The sequence below is a fragment of the Eulemur rufifrons genome, chromosome 17 (assembly GCF_041146395.1).
Source record: "Eulemur rufifrons isolate Redbay chromosome 17, OSU_ERuf_1, whole genome shotgun sequence".
NCBI lineage: Eukaryota > Metazoa > Chordata > Mammalia > Primates > Lemuridae > Eulemur > Eulemur rufifrons.
The window spans coordinates 49178370-49200126 of NC_090999.1; the positions used below are offsets into that span (position 1 = coordinate 49178370).

Consider the following 21757-nt stretch of genomic DNA (forward strand, 5'->3'; position numbering starts at 1 on the left):
GGGGGAAAAAAATGAAAACTTTGCTGATTATGTTTTGTGACAGCATTTGAAATTTCTCCCTATATGTTAATAACTAAAAATTATTTTATAGAATTCATATTCAATTCTATTCACTGATATGCTGCTCAGTTGACATGCATATTTTACTTCTGTACAGTATATTTCTCCTTTTCTAGGAATAAACTATCTTTAGAAATAAAGGAAAAGTTTGTAAAATGTATTTGCAACCCTCCAGTTGAATATTTTTTCCAAGAACTTAAAACCACCAAAAATCTGTTATCTCAGCTTAAGTCCCACCACTACTGTGAAAGAGACCCAAAGATTATATCTATCCATTGTTCAAAGATACAAAGAAATCAACAATATAGAAGAAAAATGTATGCTTCATGAATTCATCTTCACTCAAGGAAAAGATAAAAAATGGGAGCCCTGCAAAGGAGTTCTGGTTGGACTTGAGGAAAGTGAGCAAAATCAAATATGCTTAAGTAAAACAGAAAAATCTTTGAGGTATGACCCAATTATGCCTATTTAGTTTAGAGTTTTTATCATAAAAGTGTGCTGGATTTTGTCAAATGCTTTTTCTGTATCTCTTGAGAGAATCATATGGTCTTTGTTCTCGCTTTTATTTATATGGTGTATTACATTTATAGATTTGTATATGTTGAACCATCCCTGCATCTCTGGGATAAAGCTCACCTGGTCTTGATAAATTATTTTTTTGATATGCTGTTGAATTCGGTTTGCTAAGATTTTGTTGAGAACTTTTGCATCTATATTCATAAGGGATACTGGTCTGTAGTTTTCTTTTTTTGTTGTGTCCTTTCCTGGCTTTGATATCAAGGTGATACTGACTTCGTAGAATGAGTTGGGGAGGATTCCATCCTTCTCAATGTTGTGGAATAATTTCTGTAGTATAGGTAAGAATTTTCTTTGTAAGTTTGGTGAAATTCAGCTGTGAACCCATCTGGTTCTGGACATTTTTTATTGGAAGATTTTTTATTGCTGCTTCAATTTCTGTGCTTGATATTGGTCTGCTCAGGAATTCTATTTCTTCCTGATTGAGCCTAGAGAGGTAGTGTATTTCTAAGAATTTGTCCATTTCCTCCATGTTTTGCAGTTTTGGGGCATAGAGATTTTTATAGTATTCAAAGATGTTTTCATTTCTGTGATATCTGTTGTGACTTCTCTTTTTCATTTCTAATTGGGCTTATTAGAGTCCTTTCCTTTCTAGTTCTTGTCAATCTAGCTGTGAATTTTGTTTCTCTTTTCAAAAAACCAACTTTTGGCTCAAAATTATTAAAGCCATATATGATAAGTCCACAGCCAATATCATACTTAACGGGGAATAATTGAAAGCATTCCCACTTAGAACTGGAACCAGACAAGGCTGCCCACTATCTGCACTTCTATTTAACATAGTGCTGGAAGTCCTTGCCAGAGCAATCAGACAAGAGTGGGGAATTAAGTGTCCAAATGGGGGCAGAAGAGTTAAACTCTCACTGTTTGCTGATGATATTACATCTAGAAAATCCCAAGGATTCAACCAAGAGACTCTTGGAATTGATAAAGGAATTCAACAAAGTCTCAGGATACAAAATCAATGCACACAAATCAGTGGCATTCATATATGCTGATAACAGTCAAGCCAAAAATCAAATCGAAGACGCAATACCTTTCACAATAGCACTAAAGAAAATTAAATATTTAGGACTATATTTAACTAAGGAGGTAAGAGACCTATATAGTGAGAACTACGTAACACTGAGAAAAGAAATTGTGGAAGATGTAAACAGATGGAAAACCCTACCATGCTCATGGATTGGTAGAATCCAGATTGTTAAAATGCCCATACCACCTAAAGTGATCTACAGAATTAATGCAATCCCTATCAAAATACTATCATCATTTTTTACAGATCTAGAAAAAATAATTCTACGCTTCACATGGAACCAGAGAAGACCTCATATAGCCAAAGCAATCTTAAGCAAAAAGAACATATTGGGAGGCATCAGTCTACCAGACTTCAAGCTTTACTACAAACAGCATGGTACTGGCACAAGAACAGAGATACAGATCTTTGGAACAGGACTCAGAACCCATATATAAAACCATCCTCATATTGTCATCTAATCTTTGACAAGGCAGACAAAAATATACACTGGGGAAAAGAATCTCTATTCAATAAATGGTGCTGGGAAAACTGGATAACCACATGCAGAAGATTGAAACTGGATCCACACCTCTCACCTCTCACAAAAATCAACTCACGATGGATAACAGACTGAAACCTAAGGCATGAGATCTTAAGAATTCTAAACGAAAATGTTAGGAAAACTCTTATAGACATAGGCCTAGACAAAGAATTTATGAAGATGAACCCCAAAGCAATCACAGCAGCAACAAAAATAATAAAGGAGACCTGATCAAATTAAAAAGCTTCTGCACAGTCAAGGAAACTATCATTAGAGTGAAGAGACAACCTACAGAATGTGAGAAAACATTTGCATGCTACGCATCTGATAAAGGGCTGATAACAAGAATCTACATAGAACTTGAGAAAATTAACAAGAAAAAAATCAAACAACCCCATCAATAAATGGGCAAAGGAAATGAACAGAAACTTCTCCAAAGAACACAGACTAATGGCCAGCAAATATATAAAAAAGTGCTCAATATCTCTAATCATCAGGGAAATGCAAATCAAAACACAGTGAGATATCACCTAACTCCAGTCAGAATGTCCTTTATCAAAAAATCCCAAAACAACAAATGCTGGCATGGATGGGGAGAGACCAGAATACTCTTACACCACTGGTGGCATTGCACTGCAAATGAGTACAACCTTTGTGGAAAGAAATTTGGAGATATTTCAAAGAACTAAAAATAGAAATACCATTTGACCCAGCAATCCCACTACTAGGCATCTACCCAAAGGAAAAAAAGACATTTTACAATAAAGACATCTGCACTTGAATGTTTATGGCAGCACAATTCACAATTGCAAAGATGTGGAAACAATCCAAGTGCCCATCAATACATGAGTGGATTAATAAAATGTGGTATATGTATACCATGGAATACTACTCAACCATAAAAAACAATGGTGAACTAGCACCTCTTATATTATCCTGGGTGGAGTTAGAGCCCATTCTTCAAAGTGAACTATCTATCACAAGAATGGAAAAACAAGCACCACATGTACTCACCATCAAATTGGTACTAACTGATCAACACTTAGGTGCTCGCATGGAAGTAGTATTCATTAGGTGCTGGGTGGGTGGGGTTGGGTAAACTCACAACTGATGGGTAAGGAGTACACTGTATGGGGGATGGGCATGCTTATAGCTCTGGCTTAGGTGAGGCAAAGGCCTTATATGTAATCAAAATGTTTATACTCTCATAATATTCTGAAATTTAAAAAAAAGAGTCAAAATTAAAAGAAAACAAACAGAAAAATCTAACCCTGTAATCTAAATCATTACTGATTAATCCTTTAAAAAGTAATCTCAGTTAAACATATAGAAATTAGTTCTACTTAATAACACCTTCTATCATTACTGAGACGGCTGGCCCTTATTAAATAACATGAAATAGGCTATTCTCCTTATATGTAGATTTAGCTACTTTCACTGAATATAGAACTCTTCATCCAGAAACAACCTGGTATAATCTACTGCATTTAGTTGTGATTCTAAAACCCTTGCTTTTCCCACTATGCCATAAATGGGAAAATATATTAGTCACTCTGGGAAGTAACTTTACACATATTACTAATATCTCATTTATTCCTTACTACAACTTTAAGCAGAAGTGCCACCCTTACCAGCTGAGAAAAAACACTAAGAGGTTAATCAGCATGCCCAAGGTCACACATGTCATACATGGCAGAGGTTACAGTGTTGAATCCAGGTTCGCCTGGCACCAAAGTACTGAGATTCTGAAATACTACTAGCTCATCTTTCTTTTAAATAACAGAACAATAACAGGACTTTCCCCCCCATATTTAGATTCTTTTCTGAACTAATAATACCAAGATAACTAAGACTCAGAAAATGTTTTAAACATTTAGTTATAAAGTTTAAACATACAGTAGTACTAAAGACAAAACAGAGAGGAAAAGAAAGGCATTATAGTCAGTTTTCTTTAGGCTGGGAAAAACTCATAATGAATAAACCAAGAAAGAAAAACACCTGACTGATATCAAGAAGAATGCACTTGTGGAATACCAAGCCAGACTGGTTTTTCGTGTGTGTGTGTGTGTGTGTGTGTGTGTGTGTTTCGTGCCTGTTAAAAACAACCAAAACAGGTGTTTCAACTACAACTTTGTGAAACACAAATGAACAAGTACAGACAAGTATGTGAACAAGCACAAAGTTCTCTTAAGTCACACTCAAGAATGGTATGGTGAATTTTACAATTTTCCTTATTCTTTGTTTTATCACAGTATTACCGAATTAGCTAATAATGCAGATTTATTAATATATTTCTTTAGTTTATTTATGACTTATTAATAGCAGAAATTGAAGACTAGCTTTAAATTATAAGAACGTGGCTTACACATTTATATCAGAAAGATTTTCTGTAGGTTTATCATTAGACAGCTTCACATTTACAAAGATTAAATGATTTAAAATGTTTGTACTAAGAATTTACCCAAATGGTTATAAATGACTACAAAAATTAACATGGAAGCTTTAAACATTAGGGTTTTACAATCCAATGTCATTTCAAAAATCCTTTTACCTAGATCATAAAAAAGATATTAGGAAGCAAATCCTAAATATAAAAATCAAGATATATTTTATAAAAAAGGGAATTTTTTTGTTTCAATTAACAATGAAAAATATTTACCATAGCAAATTCCCTTGGTGCAACTCAAATTTTAGAAATAAAACCAACTCAAAAATTTATATACATACTGATTTAATCTTTACCAAGTAATGTTCAATTTTTCAGTAATACATGCTACATGTCAAGATTTTTTTAAAGGACCGGTCTCTCATCTAGTCCCCCATGGACAGGTAAACATTAAAGATCTTACCTTGTGCTGCTCGATGGCATCTATCCACTGCTGTCGATGATCTGGATCCTGAGCACGAAGATACCAAACACTATCATTTACACTAATATCAAATCGACATTCATCAAAATCATGAGGCTGTGGAGAAAAAGTAGAAAATCAAAAGAAAAGCTAATTATATTCTTAGAAATGTTATACCCCACAGGCAAAACATAAACAGACTCATCCTATGCTGGTGGGACACTTGATATTTTTTATTTATCTACTCAACTTCTTTGAAGATGTCTCAGATAAGAGAGAACAGGGGTGCAGTTAGTAAAATCCAACCGTCATTCATTATTCCTACAAGTAAGTTGACTCAGAAACTACAGACATCTATCTCAAAGCTAATATTTTTTATCAAAGGCTTTGATGTTAGCTTAACTAGTAAGAATACCACCAAAAGCATAATTTTATAAAAGGCCAAAATAAGTTTTAGGAAAGACATTTACTACTTTTTCCTTACCCCATTATTCAAAAGTAAATTCCCAATATGAATAGTTTCATTTCATTAAATTTGATAAAATATTCTTGATAAAGTAGTATTAACATTTCCCTTCAAGTATCTAAAATTAACTTCTAGGCTTTTTCATGTCTTTGATAGTTACAGGCAGGAAGGCTTCCAGTGAAAAGCAAAACTAAAATGCATATTACATAAGGCCTATGTGAGATAGCTAGAGGAAACTCTCTGCACCAAAGTACAAACATCTAGTGAAAATGTCAACTTTTTAATTTAGTGTTTTTGATTTTTCATAAAAATATATAAAATGAATGTTTTATATGCTTGATTTTCCTCCAATAAATGAATTCAAATATGACAAGATCACATCACATTTACCATCTCTTCTTCCAGATAGAATAGAGAGTCTATCAATTTCTACTCCTGTGAACAATCTCAGCCTTGGAGGGGAAATAATCCTCTCTGGTCAACGTAACAATAAAATTTGCTGAACAGAATCTACATCTTGTACTTGTGTAGTGTTTACCCTCTCACACCTTTAACATCAATCTTTGATCTCTTTATCAGTTTATTTAGCAAAAATAATATAAAATAACTCCACAGTGTTCTTTAGCCTATGAAACAATTTCTCTTTTAGGATTAAGACAAGAAATCATCATTCTGACTGGCTAAAGGATACAAGTTAAACATTTCCTGAATCACTATGTGCTAGGTATCATAGGACTATAGTGGGAGGTAGAGTGTGCTGAAAAGCAGCAAAACGGAAAAACAAGATAATGCATATCCTGCTTCAGTAATTATGAATACAGAAAGAAATAAAAGACATTTAACATTCATTAAGAAAATATTGACCATAAATTTAACTGAATACTAAATATTCAGAAATCTTAAGAAGTCTAGTTATTAAGAATAGACGCTTCTTGAAGGAAATGAAACATATATACTATCTGAAGAACCAAGCAAACTAAAGCAGATGATCAGTAGCCCAGAGGTTTTTAACACATTAACTGCCATGTGAGTTGTTATTTTTTTTTTTATTTCAGCATATTATGGGGGTACAAATGTTTAGGTTATGTATATTGCCCTTGCCCCATCTGAGTCAGAGCTTCCAGCGTGTCCATTCCCCAGACGGTGCACCCTGCACCCATTAGGTGTGTATATACCCATCCTCTCCCTCTCCCCTCCCATCTGCCCGACATCTGATTAATTTATTACTATATATGCACTTAAGTGTTGATCAGTTAATACCAACTTGATGGTGAGTACATGTGGTGCTTGTTTTTCCATTCTTGAGATACTTCCATGAGACTTGTATTTAACTCATGCTAGTTTTGCGGCTGAGACCTTGTGAAGCATACGTAACTCACACGTCTCTTCACCTTGGGAGCACAAGAACTATTTTTCAAGTTGCATACAACTCATGCACAGAAAACAATAAAAGATAACAAATTTTTCATTAAATTAGAAAGGACTGTTTTGTTTTTGAAATTTTTATTCTATTTTCATAATAAAACACTGTGGTCCCAAGGAAAAAAATTTTTTTTCTAGTGTGGCAGTCAATGTATTAGACTTCTGCTCCATGATCACTCTCAACATATTTCCAGCCACTATTCTTGAATATGCTTTATATTTTGTATTGTGTTCAATATCCTCACTAAAGCTCTAGAAAAAAGGAAGTAACACATATAGTCCATAATTTTCTATTTTCTCTAGCAAATACTTTTCTGTGCACACAAGGAGCCTTTTCTACCATCAACAATCGGAAAAATAGGTGGCATAGAAGAGAGAAGCACCAACTATCAAGTGATACAGAAAATCTGTGAACAACACAGAAGTCTTAAATCCCAACAAAGTAAAAACAAATGACAGAAGCCAAGTCTCAAGGCAAAGGAAATGACAGATTTGGTTGAAAGGATGTGATTAAGAGAATAAATTGAAGTGAAGATTATAGAGCTCACACCATCTTAAACACACACGTTCCCAAATATAATGTATAGATTGCTTCATTCAAATGTTGGTATTTTGTTCATTATGCATTAATTTCATTTAAAAATATTGCAATAAAATATTTATCTTGACTACTTAGTTTTTTAATGCTTCTTTAAATTTTGTAATTTAGGCAAGCCCCTCCTGGGTCTCACCCAAGACTTGACAATCACAGGTAATTATTAGAAAGAAACAAATATGCAATAAAGGCCAAAACTAGATTAAAAAAACATGGAGAGATGGTAGATATAAGACATGACCTAAGGGGGAAAAAGTGTTAAAGAAGTGTTAAGGCAACAAGTGATGAAAAGTAAGCTAACTAACAAAGGTAAGAAAAAGAAAATAGAGTTGAAAACCGTATCAGAAGCAACAATAAAAAGCAAACTAGGCTAAAAAAGTCATGGGCATGGTAAACAGATTTGAGATAAGCACAAAATAAAAGAAATATTATAATGGGAAGACAAAGGAGATAAAGCAAATACATTAACTGGTGTTTTCAAAGATGAGACTGGAACAAATGTAACAGAAAGACATACTATGCCCAGGAAAAAGAGACATGGGAAGATCAGTACAAAGATATAGTCTGTGAAGTTAGTTAATTTCACGAATACAGGAAACGCTATATAGAATAATGTTTCTCAAGCATTTTGAAATATAACACTCTGCTCCTCAGAAATGAAATACTAAGGAATATGATGTTGTTTGACAGAATTTTGGGGGGCCATAAAACATTGTACTACCTAAGGTTTCATTCCTCCAAGAACCAAGTGTCACTACTACAGAGAATGCATGCTACAGAAGAAAGCCATCTATATAAAGGTGGGCTTCATTCTTTATCTTGTCAACATTTATTGTTAAGGATAAAATATATTTCAAAAGGTGAAATGAATACATGGCATTTATATCTACTATCTACCAAAATAACCTTATAGGAACAAAAGAGGCACACATATACAAAGCATTGTGGCTAACCCCCTACCACCATGCAATAATATTAGAGTCCCCCCTCTTCGCCCCCTGGAGAGATTCAATCAGACATTCCTATACAGCATAGGGTAGTAGAGGATGCTATGCCCAGAGAAGAGGACAGGGAAGCAGATAAAGAAATCCTTCATATTAAAGGTCTCCCTCTCTTTCTCGGCACCCAGAAGGCTAGAACTCATACTTTCTCCTTCTGTTTGTAAGGAAGATTGTTCTATGAAAAGACTAAGTAATCCAAGACAAATGGCATATAGTAATGATATTTGAGGTTTTCACACCCAGGTGCTTTATCAGCACGAAAGTTCTAAACTGTGAAGATAAAGAAAAATCTACCTTTCAGCACTGGAACACAGCTTCACCAAAAAGAGGGAGTAATAATCAAGAGGGGTAAGAGGCAATTGAGACCCAGGAAAAGAAGAACGCAACGCAGGAGAGAAACAAAGGGACCTCCCAGGTAGACAGTAAGTTAAAATACCAGCAAGAATGCAGAAAGTCCAAAAGTCTAGATTAGAGGAATATGACAGGTGGCTTCCGAGAGCATTTTTCTACTGGGAGAAAAAGTAGAATGGAAAGATTATCTAAAAGGTTGAACTCAGCGGAAAGGGTGTAGGAAGACTTAGCTATAAATTCAAAGAAAGTCAACCAAATTTTTAATGAACTTTACTGAGATATAATTACCATACAACAATCAAAGTATATAATTCAGTAAGTTTTTTCATTTGTGTATAACCCATGAAATCATTGCCACAATCAAGCTGGAAATGTTACCAATTCCATCACCTCCAAAAAACTCCTCATGCTCCCCTGCAGAACATCCTTCCCTTCGCCACCAGCTTCAAGAAACCAAGGACCTGGTTTCTTTCACTATATGTTAGTTTGCCTTTTTAATAATTTTATTTAAATGGAATCAAATAATACACACTCTTTTGTGCCTGTGTTTACTCAGTATAACAATTTTAAAATTCATCCATGTTTTGTACTATCAGTAATCCATTCTTTTTTTTGTTTGTTCTTCTTTTTTCCAGAGATACCTCAAGCCAAAAAGTAATTCGTTCTTTTTATTGCTAAGCAGAATTATACTGAGGATAACATATTTTGCTTATTAATTCACCTGTCGATAGACTGCTATTTCTAGTTTTTGGCTATTCTGAATAAATTTGCTACGAAAATTCGTATCTTTATATGAACATAAAATTTCATTTCTTTTGACCTATTAGTAATAGTAGGTATATATTTAACTTTAAGGAAATGTCAGAAGTAGCTGAACCATTTTATGGAACTGCCAAAAGCAGTTGTACCATTTTATAGTCTCACCAGTGGTCTATCAAAGTCTAATTACTCCACATTCCTGCTTGGGTTTCCTTCTGGACTCTATTCTGTTCAATTGATCTAAATGTCTATTCTTACTCCAACACACTGTCTTAATTATTGCTCTTAGTAGTCAGTCTTGAAATTAGGTAATGTAAGTGCTCAGACTTTACTCTTCTTTTTAAAAATGGCTTTGGTTAGTCTAGGTAGTTTTCATATATATACACATTTCCATCAACATTTTAGTATCAGGTTGCATCGATTTCATAAATTTTCTATAGATAAACGTGGTAAGATGTACTATCTTAACTGGCCGGGCGCGGTGGCTCATGCCTGTAATCCTAGCACTCTGGGAGGCCAAGGCGGGCAGATGGTTTGAGCTCAGGAGTTCGAGACCAACCTGAGCAAGAGCCAGACCCCGACTCTACTAAAAATAGAAAAAAATTATATAGACATCTAAAAATATATATAGAAAAAATTAGCCAGGCATGGTGGTACATGCCTGTAATCCCAGCTACTCGGGAGGCTGAGGCAGGAGGATCACTTGAGCCCAGGAGTTTGAGGTTGCTGTGAACTAGGCTGACGCCACAGCACTCTAGCCCAGGCAACAGAGTAAGACTCTGTCTCAAAAAAAAAAAAAAAAAAAAAAAAAGACAATACTGAGCTTATAGATCCCTAAGGTTCTGTTAAAAACAAAACCAAAATCTCTCTGTTGTAAAGAACGAATAACTTCTTTTGATCTATAGACAAAATTCTGATTATTTTCTGTCAGCTCTATCTGCCATAAATCCCATTATGTGAATGTTTTTTATTTCAGAGATAATTCTTTTCAGTTTTAAAATTCTCATTGTTTTTTATATTTTCATTTTCTCTGCTAAAATAGACTATTTTTTCATTCATCATAAGCATTATTTTCTTTTACCTCACTGAAAGTAATCATAACAATTGCTTTAAAATCCTTGCCAGATAATTCTAACATTTGGTTCATCTTGAGTTTGGCATTTGTTCAGGTCTTTTCCCTTGAAAATGTGATGCAATTTCCTGCCTCTTTACATGTTAAGTAATTTTGGGTTGATGGTAGACATTGTGAATGTTAGGTTGTGAACTCTGGATTCTGTTACGTTGCCCTGAAAAATACTGTTTCTGTTTTAGCTGGCAATTCATTGGCTTATACTCAAATCATCAATGGTGTCATGTGAAAGACTGCTTTCAGTCCAGCCTGCTCACATAGTTGCCCTCAGATCGGGTGAAGATTTGGGCAAAGTTTTATACTCAGAATTTGAGGTTGTCCTTGTCTCGCTCTCTATTTCAGTATTATCACCCCACTATCTAGGTTCCTTTGCTTAGTTCCTACAACTGAAAAGACGGCAGGTTTTTTTTTTTTTTTTTTTAAAGGAATTTTAGTTCCCCCACATCTCCTCCACAATGGATAGTAACCGAGATCACAGTTCAGACTGCTTTCAGTCTGGCACACAGACCCGTGGTTCAGGAGTCAACCAGAGACTTGGGTCCATATAAGTTTGAGTTCCCCTTCTCTGGTTGTCTCCTTTATGAGTTCTCACCTCATTTTCCAGCAGCCCTGCTTGTACCATGTAACTTTCCCAGATTCTGCCAGTCAGAAAGATGGTTGGCTGGTTTTTCTGTTGAAGTTACAGACACCTAGAGCCACCACCACAATAGAGATTTGACCCTTACTCTACCCTAATAGTAGGATATCTGATAATTTTCAAATATTCTGCCAAACACTTGTGAAGGTCAAAGACTTATAATTACCTAAGTCTAGCATGTAACTTTTTTTTTTTTACATATAAACATGAAGCATTAAAATTTCTTTGTCCAACAAGAAGAGAGTTAAATAAATCCTATTAAATTCAAACAACATGAATCAATCAGTGCTCTAAATTATAAGCTACAGAAGTTGATTCTTGCTAACTTAAGAAAAAAAAGGAATTCACTTAGAAGTTATCAGGCAGCTCACATTGCTAAGAAACACAAAGAATTAAGGACAGAAAATGGAAAGGAGCCAGGGGAGGCTAGACAACAAAACCCCTGCTGAGACGGCACCACAGGTGCCATTTGTATGGACAGGGTTGCTTCCGCTTCTGAACCTGTAAGCCACTGTTGGTACTGCTGCTACTAGAGACTGGATGTTGCTGGTGCGAGCACTATCAGAAGAAAAACTTCCCATCCCTACTTTTTTGGATGGTCCTGTTCCAGAATCAAAGTAAGCCTGGAGAGGGAAACAAAGGGGTGTGGGGGTAGTGAAGGACAGTAGAACAGCAGTCTAATTGGTCAGGCCCAATTCACATACCCATAAGCTAACTAAGGGGAGTTGACAAGAAGGGAGATGGTGGGATGGGATAAGAAATTAAGTATCTGGCCTTTATAAATTATGTGTAGGAGACCTTCTATTGAGGGAATTCCTCAAAAGCAAAAAAAAGAAAAAAATGGATTTTTGATGACAAGCCTGCCACTTACTAACCTATTACCTCTCTTAAATCAACCCTTCTATACTGTTTTGTGCTACTGGAACCAGGATGCTGCAAACTACATGTCTCCTTTGTCAGCCTCCTTTGTTAGATTCTGCCAATATTGGGCACTAGATGGAGACTAGAAGCCAGGAAGAAGACAGAACTTGTGCTTTTCTGTTTGCATACTGTTTCCACCAGCATCTACCCGGCAAAAGTCCTCAGCCCTGCCAGTGGCAGTCAGCTCCACCCTTTAGCCTCTTTTAAAATTCCCTGAACCAGCTTCATCTAGCTACCTCAGAGGTACCAGTACCAGCTATGCAAGGGGGCCACTTGTTAGATACGTAAGGTGTAGCTCCGTAACATTCCCTTTCCAGATTACTGAGATATTAGTACCAGTTACACTGGGTATAATACCCCTTCTAGATGTCTGAGACCCAGTTGCACAAGGCATCTCCTCTAAGCTTCTGAGATAACAACAGCAGATAAGACAGACCCTCTCTATCTGAGTCTCAGTTCCAAAGAGACCCTTTCTTAGTTTCAGAAATACTCACTAGCCAGGCAGCCCTTTCAACTCAAAGGTTTAAGCCTCATGCCACGAGGCTCCTGAGGTAATGGTAAAAGTACCAGTGGGCAGCACCTTTTCTTCAGTGGTCTCAGTCCCAACTCTGCAGAGCTCTGGCTCCAGACTTCTAGGATCTGATAACTCCAACCTCTTCCCTTTGTTTCTCTAGGCTAAGAAATAGAAGCTGATTCTTGCAGTTATTATCTCTGTATTACCTCAATGTTTTTCTTTTATCTTTCCACTTCTGCCTTGACTTTTAACAATTTCCTATATTAAACACTTTTTGGTCAAATACCTAAGGTCGCTTCTGGTTCTAAGTGAACCTCTGACTGATACAATAATCAGTCTGAAAAATGCCAAATACTGATTTCATAGAACATCATATCACCATTTAAAAAAAGTTTTTGAAATTTGGAAATTTAATTTAACAACTTAAGTGGGAAGAAAATAAAGAGATTATATACTATATATGTACAATGTAACTCTAATCACGCTGTTGTCTCAACAACACTTTAGTCTGTATCTATAAACACATATGTGATTAAAGACTGTCTACCCCACTAGACTGTAAGCCCAAAAGAACAGAAACACTGTTTTGTACACCAGTATAATCTAAGCATTAGCACAGTAACTGACATTGAAAAATATTTGTTTATTGAATACTGAGAATAAAATTCAGAAAACTAATGTCCACACAAAAACATGCAAATACATGTCCATAACAGCTTTATTCAGCCTTATTTGTAATAGGCCAAAGTTGGAAACCACCAAATGTCCTTCAACTGTTAAGTGCCTAAATCTATGTGGTACATAGATTGAATACTAGTTAGCAATAAAAAGAAACAAACAATTGATATACTCAATAACTTGATGGATCTCAAGGAAATTATGCTGAGTATAAATAAGCCAATCTCAAAAGGCTTTACACTATATGATTCCATAGATACAAAATCCTATAAAATCCTCAAGATAATAAAATTATAGAACTAGAGGACCGATTAGTGGTTTCCAGTGGTGGTTAGGGAGTAGGCTGGAGGGAGAGGGTTGTGACTCTAAAAAGGTAGCATGAGTTATCTCTCAGGTAATAGAACAGTTCTGTAATTTGATTGTGATGGTGGTTACAAGAATCTAAGCAAGTGATAAAACTGCATAGAACTACACATACACACAAATACATGTAAAACTGGTAAAATGTGAATTAACGTCTATGAGTTGTATCAATGTCAATTCCCTGGTTTTGATATTTTACTATAGCTACGTAAGATCAAACCATAGATGGAAACTGGATGAAGGGTACATGGAACCCCTGTATTCTGTTTTTGCAAGTTCCTGAGAATATATTAATATAATTATTTCAAAATTTTTAAAAAGTTTTAAGTGAAAAATTAAAAAAGTCATCAAAATGTATAAAGTGTTGAAATTAACTGTAGTTTTCTCCATTAGACTTTTCTATATTTTCTAAGTGTTTGATAATGGACTGCATTACTTTTATAAGGAAAAAAAATTAATGTTATAAGAAGATGGAGCAAGAAGGCAAACTCTCCAGTGATCAACCTTCTGGAGAAACATCAATTTGAATTACCCATGCACAAAAATACCTTCAAAACAGTTAAGAAAACCAAGTGAAAGATCACAGTACCTGGTTATAGCATAACAAGAAAAGATGCACTCAAGAGGGTAGAGAGGACAGTTTTACAGTACCCATGCCACCCCCTAGCCCAACTCCAAAGCAGCACAGTGTAGAGTGAGATACCATCTGCTTGAACAAAAGAGAGGGAAGTGAGTGTAGGACCTTCCCTTGGTCCCCAACACCAGGCCTGCCATAGTAAAATCTAGCACTGGGAAGACTCCCATTGTCCCTGAATCTAGTTGGTACTCATGGACTGAGGCCCTGAGCTACCCCAGCCCTAGGTGGGAACCTGTAGCCCCTGTAAAATGGACCCAATCTCTGGCCTATAACAATGCTGGCTGACTACAACAGCCTTGGATTTTGGTCAAAGCTCAGGGACAGGCAGGCCTTAGTGACCACGGGCTTTAGGTGCAACCCAGCGCTGTCCTACCCTTGATGGCCAGAGAATTCCAGCCTGTTGTTGTGCCAACCATAGTGCCTTTGGGAGCAGGGTGCTCCATAGCTCTGCAATGATGGCAGTGGTCACAGGCTTAGGCATCACACCAGATGACCTGCCCAGAATCTGCAGATAGGCTTACTGCTGAAAAGTGTTCCCAGACAAAACCAGATAGCAAAAACTGACATAAGTACCTACTTCTTCAATGTATAGACACAGATGCTCGACCGTGAGGATCAAGATCAGGGAAAGATGACACTATCATATGGACAAAATAAAGTGCCAGTGATTGACTATTAAAGAGATGGAGACATATGAACTGCTTGACAAAAAATTCAAAATTGCTTTTTAAAGGAAGCTCAGGGAACATCACGAAAATACATGGAAACATTGAACAAAATAAAGTATACGTGGCCAGAATGAAAAATTAAACAGAGAGACTGAAATAATGGTAATAAAAAATCAAATAGAAATCCTGGAGCTGAAAAACACAATAAGAGAAATAAAAAATGCAACAAGGAACATCAGTAACAGAAATGATCAAGCAGAAGAAGTAATCTGTGACCTTGAAAGTAGGTTATCTGAAAGCATATGGTCAGGAGAAAAAAAGAAGAATTGAAAGGAATGAAGAAAGCTTACAGGATTTATGAGAAAGCATTAAAAGAGCAAATTTTCAAGTCATTAGAGTTCAACAGGCAGTAGAGAAAGACAAAGGAGTAGACTCATTATTTAAAGAAATAATAGCAAAAAACTTCCCCAAACTGAAGAAGATATAAATATCTAGGTAGAGAAAGGTCAGAAGTCACCAATCAGATTCAATCCAAATAAGACTAAGCCAAAACATACTATAATCAAATCATCAAAGATCAAAGAAAAGGAAAGAGTTTTCAAAGCAGCAAGAGAAAAAAACCAAATAATGTACAATTACACCTATCAGCAGACTTCTCAGCAGAAATATTATGGGCCAGGAGGAAGTGGGATGATGTATTCAAAGTGCTATGTCACTCTCCTCCCATAAATATGGAAGGGTAAAATTGACAGTAGGGACTATGTAACAAAGGGAACGGCCTAAAAAAAGGTAAAATGTTTTATGAGTTGTCTCTTTAAAACTGCCCCCACTCTTTTTTTTGAATTACAACCTACATCCCTGCTGGAGGCCACTAATCAAAAGGGCAGGGGAGTGTCCTTTGTTTCTTGTACCACGGAAGATGGCTCAACTAAATTGTCCTGGGTGGACATCAGAAGTCATGAGATTATCTTCACAGACGGGACGGATCAGAACCATCAACTGTAGTTTCAGAACCATCAACTCTAGTTAAACAGCAATAGTCTGATGCTGAAAATACTCCCTTTAAAAGCTTTGTATTTCTGCTTATAGTTAGGACAATGGTATGGTACTTTAAGAGGAGAGTCTCCCATCCTCCTCATTTGCCAGCAAATTAATAAACTCCCCTTTCCTTCTCCTGAAACCACTTGCCCTTGTTCTTCTGAGCAGCCACTGGGACCAGTGCCGAACTTTTGGTAATAAAATAAGTCAGGCACAGAAAGACAAATATTGCATGATGTTCCTTGCATATACAATCTTAAGAAAGTTGATCTCATAGAAGTAGAGAACAGAATAGTGGTTAACCAAGTCTGTGTGGTTAGTGGGGAGGCAGGAGAGGGGAGATGTTGGTTAAAGGATACATATTTACAGTTACATAAGAGGAATAAGTTAAAGAGATCTATTGTACAACATGGTGACTACAGTTAATGAGATATATTACATTCCTCAAAAATGCTAAGAGAGTGGATATCAAGTATTCTTACCACAAAAATGGTTAACTATGTGAGGTAATGCAATTTGTTAGCTAGATTTAATCATTTCACAATGTATACATACTTCAAAACATAATGCACATGATAAATACATATAATTTTGTATGTCACTTTAAAAAATTAATTTTTTAAAATGTAAAAAAATAATTTTACTTTAAAAGAAGAAATGGCTGGTTCTCAATCTTACCGTTATATAGCTTCCTCAAATAAAATGGCAATGAAAATACTTGATAATAGAACCTATAGTTTAATCCAGTAGAAAAGTTGTTCTCTTAGTGTATCATGGAAATCAGTTAAAAATGAATGACTTTAGGCATTAATCCTATCTGAAGAATATTGAATTTAGCCTTACTGTGGTTGAGCCACTCCTAATAGACTACATGAGATTATTATCATGGTGCAGGCTGATGACACAATGAGAACTGAGGTATTAAAGGAGGCCAACTGGCTATATTCAGAACCTAACATAGATGGTATCATCTTGGGAAAATTCCCACAAGAAATGAGAACATTGCTTTGCAATTCTAGAAACTAGATTATTGTCAGTGCCCCAGATAGGGAAACTAAGTCTAAGCAACAATGCTTATAAGAAATTTAGGCATTTATCAACAAACATACAATACTGACAACTTAATGATTTATAGTGAAGAACAAATGACATGATATTAATACATAGACATTTCAAATTTCTGGTAAATGTGTTTCTTTAAGAATTCTACCCAGAAAAATCAAATGATGATATGAAAGTTTCAGCATGGAAGCAAAATAAGGAGAGTCAGAAGACTTTTAGTGGCTAGCAGCACCAAACTTAGTGCAGTATTTTCCCAACTTTTATTTAAAGTGATAGAAGACTGTCCATTGCTGCCCCACCCCACCAAATCTTAATTGTAATACCTACATAAAAAAAAAAAAAAAAAAAAAAAAACCTACGGGAATGAGGGAAGAAAAGAAGAACCTTCCAGCTTTCTTTTCCCCTCAAGATCACTGCCACTGTAACCAAATGGCTCCTGAGGTATTTTCACAAAACAGGGTGAAAAACCAACAGATTAATATATCCTTTGAAAATTATACTGTGCATGAGGTCCATTTTCTTAAACTTGCCAAACGTCTGCTCTTTCAGATATCTGTTTTCCTCTTTGGGGGCTTACTATGATCTAATTTTCTTTCAACAATTACCAACTGAGCTGTTCATGGAATGGCTGGTGTATACCAATAAATAGAACTCTATTGTATGTTAATTTCAGCCTATCGGAGATCAAGGATGGCAGATAGTCTCTTGTGACCTTAGGTAAATTACTTAAACTCTCTTAATTCTCACCTCCTTATCTATGAAAGTGTGGGTATTAATAACACTCATTTCACTAAATTGTTGAGAGGATTATATGTGATAATATACATTTTGTATACGGAAATGTGGAAAGCATTTTGAACAATGTTTGACGCAGCAAAAGCACTCAAATGTTAGCTATATATTTTAAAAACTTTCATAATTCATCAATGGGAAAATAATATCAGGGTTTTTTTTTTAAAAAAAACCACAAATTTAGCTTTGAAACAGCATAACCTTCTCTAAAACTTGTCTATATCAACCTACACTACAGGGTATTCCTGTTTATTTAACACAAAAACACAAACACAAGTGGAAAAAATATATAAATAAGATAATCTGGCAATATAAAGCATTTTAAGTTGCACATGTATTAAATGCTAAGTTAAAGAGGTAGTATTCTTCTTGATTCCAATTTTTAACACTGGGCTTCAGAAAACTGTATCCAAACTCTATCAAGACTAAGAACACAGAAATCTTGATATTGTTTTCTTCACATCATATATTTAGTATATATAACAGAATTGATTGTTAAAGGAAAATCAAATCATGTCGCACTCCTCTGTTCAAAGCCCTTCAATACTCTCCAAAGCTCTATGCCCCTCTGACCTACCTTAGGGTCTCTATACTTGCTCTTTCCTCTTCCTAGAACACTTTCCTCCAAATATGTCCATTGCTTAGCTCTGTTACTTCCTTAAGGTCTTGACTCAATAGAACCTATTCCTTTGCTACTATAAAATTTCAACCTCTACTTCTACTCCCACCTCTTCACACATACTTCCTAACCCATTTAGCTGCTTGACAATAAGAAACTAGAGCAAAAGTAGTTAGATGAGTAAAATGATAGCTTTTTGAGTATATCAAAACTGTAAGGCCTGGATTCTAAAATACATCTGCTGGTCAGGGTACTTCCTACCTTAAAAAACACTGAGGGGAGTGAAAAATACTTTGATTTTCCTTTTTCCATGCATAATACCCTTCCTTGGAGGCAAAACTGATGCCCTGACCTGTGTCATTAATCACATTCAAAAGCCAGAGGAAAAAAATACTTTGCATCCTGAGATGGGGGAAAAAAAATCCAGAGTCACTCTACCTAATTCTAAAGTCCCCCAAATAAATAAAACCTCAGGCCTTTCCTATAACTTCTGACTCCACATAAACCACTTTATCCTTGACTTCTACAAAGGTGCCATATGAAGATATGTGATGATCTTTGCAGATATGATAATTATATGAAAAATATGAAAAACTGCTGTTTTCTCCTACTATGAAAAAACTAGCTGTAAACTCTTGAATCTTATTTTCCCCCTTTAAACACTGATAGCATTTTTACTTGGGGAGCTGGTTCTTCTAAGTCTGTATTTCCTTGTAAGCCTTCTTTGTAAGTAAACTTCCAAATGCCTTGGTTTGTGAGACTCATTTTGATACTGCTTATTGACTTTCCCCTTACTTAGCTTTTTCTGATCCATTAAATCAAGGGTACAGCTAGGGCTGAATACAGAGCACTCTGAAAGTCTATATGTGACACGGTAATGGTCCTTTTTAAAATTTTTTTTTTCTTTCAGAGACAGGGTCTTGCTCTGTCACCCAGGATTAAGCGCAGTGGCGTGATCATAGCTCACTGCAGCTTTGAACTCCTGAGCTTAAGGGATCCTCCCACCGCAGCTTTCCAACTAGCTGGGAGTACATGCTTGGCTAATGTTTTCATTTATTTTTTTTAGAGATGAGGTCTCATTATGTTGTCCAGGCTGGAGTTATAGCCCATTTTTTATATAATTGGTTAAGTTTCATACTCTCCCAGTTGTGTTTCCATGAAACTACATCCAACTCAACCTGAACTATAATACTAACAAAAGCTCCTCTGGTATAGTCTTTAAAATCTCTTAGGCTATTTCTAAAAATTTCTGAGTTTCTGTGATTACCTTACTGCTTATTCCCCATGCCTTGACCATAATGATATATAACATAGATTAAGTTCATAGAAGGCTAGTTCAATAAGAGTAAAGGTGTAGTAAGATATTTACTAAAACAAAGCCTAATAGGACAACTACTCCATGAAATATTATAAGCCATTTTAATAAACAAGTTTGTGGATATAAAAAAATTACATCAAAGATTAATAGTAACTACCTCTAAATTGTATGATTAGAGCTAATTTTCTTCATTTGCTTGCCCATATTTTTTCTAAATCATACATAATACTTTTGTTAAAGGACAAGAAGTTCATTGTAAAAACATGTAGGACTTGTGGGTAAATATAGTAGAATGAATCAATTCACCTTTACTTACTTACCAAACCTCACTTAAATGATAAGGAAAGGCATTAAACTAGAAGAAAAATAGGTAAGAGGAGGACAACAAAAGAGATTTCAATCAAATTTTAGATACTGAAAAGCAGATGAGCAAATTGAGATGTCTCAGGTGACTAGGGAAACCTAAGTGTCTACTGGGAGAGGACAGACCAAGCTTATTTGTGCCAAAGAACCGTAGAAAGAATAAAACGAATGAGAATTGGCAATTTCAAGCTCTAGGTTCCTCTGAAGCTATAAACAGAAGAACTGATTAAAAGTAAGAAGCAATTAGTCTGCTTAGACATCATTCCTAAAAATAGCCAAATTACCATTCTAGCAGAAGACTAGACACTAGCAGTTTTCTATTTTCATATGCTGAATTGAAAGAAGCCCTAAACCAAGGGCTATCAAGGAAAACTGAGGAAAAGGGTTTAAAAGAGGAAGATCAAGGCAAAGTTCATAATTGAGTAGTAAGACTCTACACCCCCCCCTCCCCACAAAGGAAGCAAAGATCCTCAGAGAAATGGTTGATTCCAGGCCTGGGCAGGGAAGATATAAAATGAACCTGTAAAACTTGAAGCCTGAAAGTAAGCAAGTGCTTTAGGAACTAAATTTAAAAAAGGTGGGGAGGGGCGTCATGAGGGCATGTCAAAAGGACAAAGGAACCAGCTTGAAGGGACTTCTATGAGCCAAATTTAGGACAATTTGATCATCAAAATATGTAAGTACAGCAATAGATTATAATCCATTCAATAAAGCAGGAACAGGTAAGTTCCCTATGTTATCAAATGGGACGAAAAGCAGACTGAGTTTTTTTTTTTTTTTTTTTTAAAGTAAAATGTTGGCTGATAAACGTTGAAGAAGTTTGCAGAGTTGGAAAATCACCATTTTGCAATCATTATAAAAGCAGACTGGACGGGACAAGCATAAATAATTGCTAAATCAAAGAGAAAAGTCTGATGAGGAATAGGATTTTTACGTGGTCTTAAAATGTCTTCCCACAATGCTTATACTCTAGTATCAAGGAGAAACAGTAACTACACAGCAGAAAATCTGGGCAATCCCTTGGCCCTTGGTCTGGATGACTGAAATTAATGTCAAATGAGGGGTAGACACTGTGTCTCTGATGAGATATCATAAGAAAAATACATCACTTAAGTAATATTCTGCCGAGGATATACAACCTAATCACAAAGAAACATCAGACAAACTCCAAATGAAGAACATTATATGAAATAACTGGCCTGTATTTCTTCAAAAATATCAATGTAATACCAGACAAAGAAGGTAAGAAATTGCTCTAGATTAAAAGAAAGAGACAGGACAACTAAACGCAATATATGTTCTGGACCGGATTTTGTACTGTAGAGGAAAAATATGCTATCAAGGTCATCATTGGAACAACTGATAAAACTGAAATATAGACTG

The 21757-nt window shown here is 35.6% G+C and overlaps 1 protein-coding gene across 4 annotated transcripts in view; it reads right to left on the minus strand.

The window, feature by feature from the left end:
* Positions 1–21757, minus strand: part of CERT1 (ceramide transporter 1) — a 101233-nt gene that overhangs the window by 59904 nt on the left and 19572 nt on the right. For all 4 annotated transcript variants that reach the window (XM_069492845.1, XM_069492844.1, XM_069492846.1 and 1 more), the window contains exon 3: positions 5042–5158. In XM_069492845.1, the coding sequence (XP_069348946.1) occupies positions 5042–5158 (117 nt within the window). The remainder of the gene's footprint in view (positions 1–5041; positions 5159–21757) is intronic.